At 31.6% G+C, this 8491-nt stretch overlaps 1 protein-coding gene across 1 annotated transcript; it reads right to left on the minus strand.

Annotated features, from left to right (window-relative positions):
* Positions 1-678: 678 nt before the first annotated feature.
* On the minus strand, positions 679-3167 carry LOC132058205 (cytochrome P450 71A4-like). The gene is made up of 2 exons (XM_059450754.1): positions 2265-3167; positions 679-1512 (listed from the first exon to the last, which is right to left on the minus strand). The coding sequence occupies exons 1-2, from the start codon at positions 3165-3167 to the stop codon at positions 901-903; spliced, it is 1515 nt and encodes a 504-aa protein (XP_059306737.1). The 3' UTR covers positions 679-900.
* Between the last annotated feature and the right edge of the window lie 5324 nt (positions 3168-8491).

Raw genomic sequence — 8491 nt, forward strand, 5'->3', positions numbered from 1 at the left:
TTTTAAATGCATATGTTCCTTAGATTTTAATTCTTTATCGGTATGGTATAACTAGTTATGGATTTCTCAGTAATTTATTAGTCTTTTCAATTTTTAATTAATGAAATATGAAAATCAATTGGGATTTTAAAATTAACAAGTATTTTTGGTTTCGTTTATACTAGCATAAAAAGTAAAAACAATATATATATATATATATATATATATATATATATATATATATATATATATATATTGCGTACGTTTGTTTAACAACTAAATGAAATCTAAACATCAAATGCCAGTATACATACATAGCAGCACCTCACTATAGCAGCCATGAAATTTTCGGACAAACGCTGCCATTATAGAGAGGTTTGACTGTAATATCTAAGGGTGAATACTTACCCTACCGAATATTTATACCTAACCAATCCAAGAAAAGAGACAATTACACACCCCAATATTTACCTTTGAGGAAGAAAAAGAATACGTCAAATACTAGGCTTCTCTTTTTCCCCTTCCTTTGGATCCCTTCATCCCTTAAGTGTATACCAACTTAATGTGGAAAAGCTTAGATGAATAGTTAAATATTAGCAAGATGGTTCATTAGTAAATAGCAACAAAAAAAAAAAAAAAAAAAAAAAAGGCATACCTTTGGGCTATGGTCCCTACTTGTAAAACAGCTTCAATTTTTTGACAAATTAATATTATCCGCAAAGCACGCTAGAACAAGAAATTAATATTGCATAAAAGAACATAAAACAGATATACTAACACCCAAAAAGGGAGTCGACCAATTAACTTGTACATATAGTGAATTTATTACTAACTACTAGCCATGCTGGGAACTAGGTTTCACTGATAATATTGGTGAATAAGATCTGTGATCCAGATGGTAAGAAATGGAGTAATAAACTCTTAAGTACATGGAGTGGCCACAACTAGCAAAGGTGATTTCCTACGAGTAGTTATGCCGGTGCTTTCAGTCATATCCATATCCTCCGGTTTTAACCCTTCTGGTAATGCAAAATTAAACTTATGCACAAGCTTCGCTACTGCTAGCTCAATTACTGCAATAGCAAAACTACTTCCTGGGCAGCCCCTTCTACCAGCTCCGAAGGGAATGAACTCACAGTTTAGTCCTTTGACATCAATATCACTATTTAAGAATCTCTCTGGCCGATACTCCTCTGGATTTCCCCACAATAACGGGTCTCTTCCGATAGCCCAAGCATTAACAATGGCTTGAGTTTGGGCAGGAATGTGATAATGGCCTAACAATTTCACGTCTTCCATTGATTCTCGAGGAATTAGTAGTGGAATTGCTGGATGAAGCCTGAGGCTTTCCTTGATTGCTGCTTTCAGATACTGCATATTTTTTAGATCATCCTCTGTTATCTCGGATTTTCCTTGAGCTAATTGTCGCACTTCATTCTGTAATGTTTCCATGGTTCTTGGCTGCCTCAAAAGCTCTGCCATTGTCCAATCTAGAGTTGTATATGTTGTATCCGTGCCAGCAGCAAACGAATCCTATGATAGGAAATGAACACAAAATCAAATGACAAACTGAGTTTTTAAGCTCCACTTACTTCCACATGCTTTCCAACATGTGAATTATAGCCACTGACCATGGAGGCTACACGCATAAAAGCACTGTTGGTGTGTAGTCTCACCACCATTATTTTTACCTCGCGAAATAAAATTTAAAATAGTGTACATTTGCGACTTGTTCATACGAGAAAATTAATAATACTCCCTCCGTTTCATAATAATTGGTGTTTTTACCTTTTCATTTTGTTTCAAAATAAGTGGTGTTTCACAAAATTAAGAATATATTAATTTCTTTCTTCCAATTTTACCCTTACTTGAATATAGAGTTTTACTTAACCAAAAAACCATTACTACTAAAAAAAAGATTTCTAGGATTTCTAGAAGATGGGTTCACTACTAAAAAAAGGATGAAAAAAATGCATTAAGTGGGGATTGATCCTTAAACATCTAGTCTAATAACTCAACTTTCAACCAAGTGTACCACCAAGCCTTTTGTAGCATGGGCTCCAAATGGTAATACTAGATATATTTTAAGAATTATACACATACTATATCGAGTTTAATCGGGTGACCATGTGTTCACGTGACCTTATTTTAAGGCCTAAATTCGCCATTGGGTGTGCCCAAGTTAAAAACACCAATTATTATGAAACGGAGGGAGTACTATTTTAATAATATCTGCATACACTAAGCTTAAACTTCTGAAATAGATCAATAAGGGTGATTCTTACCAAGAGGATAGCTTTCAATGAATCCCTTTGAAGAGGAAAGCCAGTTTCCTTTCCATTTTGAATTTCTAGCAAAACGTCCACGAAGTCTTTAGCTTCACCTGCGCGGTATTTCCTTTCCTTGTTCCTAATAATGTGTTCTTCAATCACACTCTCTAAAAATATATCCAACTTTTTAGCTACTTTCTCCACTTTGGTGTCCAAACCAGTGATTTTATTGATCCATTTAAGCCACGGAATATAATCCCCAACGTTAAAACAACCTAAAAGTTCAACAAATTCTGCTAGGATGGCCTTTGCATCTATTCCACTTTCCCTTTCATTATATGTCCTCCCTAAGGCCACTCGGCTAATTATGTTATTAGTGAGAGCACATAAATGATCTCCCAAATATATTATTGAACTCGAAGAATCACAACCTTGCCTGATTTTTGCAATCATATTCGTTGTTTCATCTTCTCTGACACCACGAAAAGATTGAACTCTTTTATTGCTGAGAAGATGAAGAACAGTAATACTTCTAACTTGCCTCCAATATTCACCAAATGGACTAAAGCCCACGTCCTTGGAGCGATAAAAGAGTCTATCAACAATGCTGGATTTAGGTCTGCTTGCCCAGATGAGATCATGAGTTTTCATGATAGCACGAGCAGCCTCAACAGAGGAAGCAATGAGCATTGGCTTACTTCCCAAGTGAAGTAGCATGACTGGACCATGTTTTTCTGAAAGCTTATGGAGAGAACGGTGAGGATGTGACCCAAGTTGATGCAAATTTCCTATAATTGGAAGCTTTCTTGGGGATGGTGGTAACTTTTTTTGGACGTTTGAGCTAGTAAAGAACCACTGATGAAGGGAGAAAATGAAAACAAGCAGAGGAATTAGAATAGAATACCATGGAAGATCCATATTTTGGTACAGTGAGTACTTAGATACAATGAAATCAAGATTTGGGTTGGCTTCAAATCTATATATAATATAAAGTTAGGCATAGACAAGGTGATGTGACACCTCTCTACGGCCACCATTTTATTTATCTTTTTTCTCCTTTTTTTGACATTTTTCCCTTCATCTCTCTATATAAAAAATACACACAATAATCTACTAAAATTAATTAATTTAAGCCCACGTAGCTATTGAAATTAAGCGCAGTAACTGTTGTAACTGTTTGTCTACTCAGCCCATACAGCACGGTAGCAGCAAATAAGACAAAAAAAAATGTTCAAGTGATGAAGAGAAATATCAAAATTAAGTGTGTTATAATAATATAAAAAATCAAACTTGAAATTTAACGTGTTGAAATTTGAATAGTTAAATCTTTTTAATTATATTAGTAAAAGATTAGTTAGGTTGTTATAACTGCGCCAAGCGCGGAAAAGTTCACTAGTTAATACTAGCAGTTATACTATTAGTTAACCAAATTATTGATCCCACTGAATAGATGCCAAGTTTTAAGTCTGCCCCATGAATACTTTGTTTTTAAAAATAATAAAATTGTACGACGTGCTTTTTTGTTACCATATTATATTATATTTAGTGATTATGATCAAATAGATCACTCATTTTTTTAATGTTTCAGAGCTTCAACATATCTAATAAAGATCTTTATGATTTCGACAAGTTTCATAAAACATTTATATAGTGCTATCGACCACTAGAGGCTTGATATACATTCCTATCTTGTTTATTAATAGGCGCAAAAAAAAAAAAAAAAAAAAAGGCAAGGAGGGGCACAAAGAACCAAATTAAACCTCCTTGGAAAAGCAGAATAATCTTATCATTAAATATGCATAGCAAATTACGCAAAATCCCCGTAAGATTTGCTCCACTAATCTGCTAAATGTGTTAAGCATCCCAAAACAGATTACTTGTTGTACAAATTTAAACCAGCAAAGAAATTAATAAGGAACCAAGAAAATATACAAACAGAAATAAACAAAGCATCAGCCTTGTCAAGAATAGGTAGCAACTAACGCCAATTTATCACTTCATCACAAGAGAATAGAAACCGAAAGCCTGCTTGGGTAGATTAATAGCGTCAAAAGCCATGGGATCTTGTTACCTCATGGTTCCATTTGACAAGAATATCATTAACATTAACAGTGTCCGATAATAACGATCGCATCCCAAACCTTTGAGAGAAACATTAAATGACCTGTATGATTCCTTAAAATGCCCCTGGCACAAATCAAGTTATTGCCTTGTTTGCTATCGTCAGTTTTAAGCTTGACCCAACCAAACGTCAGCTTAATCCAACAAACATGAATACAAATGATCTCAGCCTTTAGAGCCATTAAACTGTCACAAATCACTAGCCAAGGAACATGCCCCTCAAAGGACACATTATGTTTAAATGAGACAAAAATGGAATTGAACTCTAGCGTAGGAAATATTAATACCTCTGTATCTTGACGCGACTCTTATCAAGATTTAATTTGGAGATTTGACACCATATGACAAGTTGGCCAACTAAATGACTTTAAAAAGCCCTAGTTTGTGAGACGCATACAACATCCAATGCCACATATCAGGCTACAATTTTTTTATCTCATAAGCGAAAAAAATATTTCGGTAATTTAGCTTTAAATTTCTAAATTTTCCCTCTCTTCAGAAGATTTTATCCTGTTTCTCAAATCTCTGTAGCTGTACACATGAATACTCTATATTACAGACAGATTATTATTGAGTTTTTCATGAATTTTGTTGTTGAATTGGAATATTAATTGATTTTTCTCGACCAATACGCTGAAGAATTAAAGCTTGTTTTGACCTTTTTTTGATCTATCGATTGGGTGATATTGGACTTTGTTGGGAACACCTTAAGGAGCTTGAATATCTTTTCTGAAAGTGTATGGAAACGATTTGAGGTTGATTTAAGCTGAATCTCAGTTTGAAAACTCGAGGTTGAAGATGACTCCATCTGTATATCCTCCATGGTCCTCAGTATATCAATGTATGTCGCACTGTATAACAGTTTACCTCTTGTATATCATATATATCTCTATATATCCATGAAATTTGTGTGTAATATACAGTGATATACAAGGCACACAACGTGATTTACACATGTAACAATGACGTCCATGAAACTTTGTGTGTGATATACACCATTAAACACAATATGCACAAGTCGCAAATGTTTTTTTTTTATCTGATCTTACACTTGATACAAGTTCAAGTCATTTATAATCTTCTTCAAATTTCATATAGTCTCGTCCAAGTATGTCCAACCAATTTCAACGACATCCACTTACACCTGTTCAATCCAACAAAAGAAGAATGATGAAACTCGAAATTTGATTTTTCAAAATATTTTAACAAGGTTTCTCTTTGTGTCTGAACTATATATTTAACCCAAATTATCGCAACTTTTAGATGAATTAAATTTGTACGTGTCAAGATACACTAGATCATATTTTCCTGGACTAGCTTTTTCACCCTTTTATAGAATTCAACGTCTCGGAAGGACATTATACTATACTATACCAAAAGTGGAAAGATCTACATCTAAAATTAAATTACAAAATATCAGTAGATATTACTCCTTCCGTTTGAATTTGTTTGTCATAATTTTGACTTGGCGCGAAGTTTAAGAAGTAAAGAAGACTTTTAAATATTGTGGTTTTAAACTAAAGATATGTAGAATGTATCAAAATGACATTTAATATTGTGGTCTTTAGCAAGCCATGTGAAAAGTTGAAATTAAAGAGTTGCAAAAAGAGAAAAAAGATATTCACTTTGAATCGGACTAATAAGGAGATTAAGACAAATGAATTGAAATGTAGGTAGTAACTGATTATTTTGCCTTTCACTTAAAAAAGGAATTTATCTTCTATTCAATTACATTAAGTTTTACTCATTAGAACAAGCTCTCCACGTTATCCACGGAAAGTTTGAAAAGTCACATTCACTTTTCTCATTTTCCCCTATTTATGTGCATTATTAAGAAAATTGAAAAGTCATTTCATTAGTATTCCTCGTTTTTCTTCCAATAAACAAGTTACTTCAACTTTATTGATCCCACTGTATAGATGCCAAGTTTCAAGTCTGCCCCACGAATACTTTGTTTTTAAAAATAATAAAGTTGTACGATGAAATTTTTTGTTACCATATTTCTACTATATTAGAAGCACCGGTTGGTGCTTCTTTCGTCGTCCGTCTGTGGACCCCCCCCCCAACCCAAACACCAACATAAAAAAAAAAAAAAAAAATTTGGCCCCCATATTAAACAGGCCCTAAAAAAAAAAATTATGGGCCCCATATTCAACAACATTCAGTATTAAAAAAAATTGTGGGCCCCATATTAAACAACATCCAAATATTAAAAAAAAAAGTGGAACCCACCACATCCAAACTCACGGGAAAAAAAAGTGGACCATATTAACAAAATCAAGCAATATTTAAAAAACAAACAATGTTAAAAAAATGCGGGCCCCATATTAAACATGATGCGTATTCATAAAGCAAACACTAATATAATAAAGTTTTAAATACGAAAGACAAACTATAATGTTATATTAATCGTGTTTTGAACATAGTATCCCATATTGACAAAATCGAAGCAATATATAAAAAAAAATGAATCCCATATTAAAAAAATAAACAATGTCAAAAAAAAAGTGCAGACTTTGTATTCTTAGCAAACACTAATATAATAAAATTTTATATACGGAGCACAAATTACAATGTTATATCAATCATGTTGAACATAGTAAAAATTGTAAAAAAAAAAAAAAAAAAAAACCCCATATTCAACAACATCCAGTATTAAAACAAATTGTAAAAAAAAATTATGGGCCCCATATTAAACAACATCCAGTATTAAAAAAAAAGTGGAACCCACCACATTCAAACTCACGGGGAAAAAAAGTGGGCCACATATTAACAAAATACGGCAATATTGAAAAAAAAAGTGAATCCCATATTTAAAAAACAAACAATGTTAAAAAAAATATGGGCCCCATATTAAACACGATGCGTATTCATAGCAAACACTAATATAATAAAGTTTTAAATACGGAGCACAAACTACAATGTTATATTAATCGTATTTTAAACATAGTATCCCATATTGACAAAATCAAGCAATATATAAAAAAAAAATGAATCCCATATTAAAAAAAAAAATAATGTCAAAAAAAATAGTGCAGACTTTGTATACTTAACAAACACTAATATAATAAAGTTTTAGATACGGAACACAAATTACAATGTTATATCAATCATGTTTTGAACATAGTATATATAAAAAAAAATAAAAAAAAAATTGGGCCTCATTAAACAGCCCATAAAAAAAAATTGTAAAAAAAAAAAAAAAATTGTGGGCCTCATATATATTGACCCCATACTAAACGAAAGATCAAGCATATATAAAAAAAAAAAAAAAAGTGGAACCCACCATCTCCAAACTCACGGTAAAAAAGTAGACCCCATATTAACAAAATCGACGTTATCAAAAAAAAAAAATTGAACCCCATATTCAAAAAAAATAATGTCAAAAAAGACTTTGTATTCATAGTAAACACTAATATAATAAAGTTTTAGATACGGAGTACAAACTACAATGTTATATTAATCGTGTTTTGAACATAGTATATATATATATATATATTAAAAATAATGCAAATTAATAATGTCCAAAAAAAATGCACCCCATATTAAAAAATCAAACAATATACATGTAATTTCCAAAGTATCTCATTAAGTCAATAATAATGGATTCATTACCGCGTGCGTATCAATCCATTAGTGGGAGCAAATGAAATTATTGTCGATAACATACTTAAAATACTTATATATTAAAATAAGATAGAATTTAATTACTTTTTCATTTTTTCCTTACTCTAATAAATGTGAAAATAATTGTGGGCCCCATATTAAACACCATGCGTATTTGTAGCAAACACTAATATAATAAAGTTTTAAATACGGAGCACAAACTACAATGTTATATTAATCGTGTTTTGAACATAGTATCCCATATTGACAAAATCAAGCAATATATATAATAAAAAAAAGTGAATCCCATATTAAAAAAATAAACAATGTCAAAAAAAAAATTACGACTTTGTATTCTTAGCAAACACTAATATAATAAAGTTTTAGATACGGAGCACAAATTACAATGTTATATCAATCGTGTTTTGAACATAGTGTGTGTGTATATATATATATATATATATATATATATATATATATATATATATATATATATATATATATATATACATAAA

This window comes from Lycium ferocissimum, chromosome 5, assembly GCF_029784015.1.
Source record: "Lycium ferocissimum isolate CSIRO_LF1 chromosome 5, AGI_CSIRO_Lferr_CH_V1, whole genome shotgun sequence".
Taxonomy (NCBI): domain Eukaryota; kingdom Viridiplantae; phylum Streptophyta; class Magnoliopsida; order Solanales; family Solanaceae; genus Lycium; species Lycium ferocissimum.

What these genes read in the sequence shown, in the direction of transcription:
- LOC132058205 (XM_059450754.1), bottom strand. Translation starts at nt 3,167, where the DNA reads ATGGATCTTCCATGGTATTCTATTCTAATTCCTCTGCTTGTTTTCATT. An exon ending in CATTGAAAGCTATCCTCTTG is followed by an intron (nt 1,513 to 2,264) that starts GTAAGAATCACC and finishes TTCCTATCATAG; the next exon opens with GATTCGTTTGCTGCTGGCAC.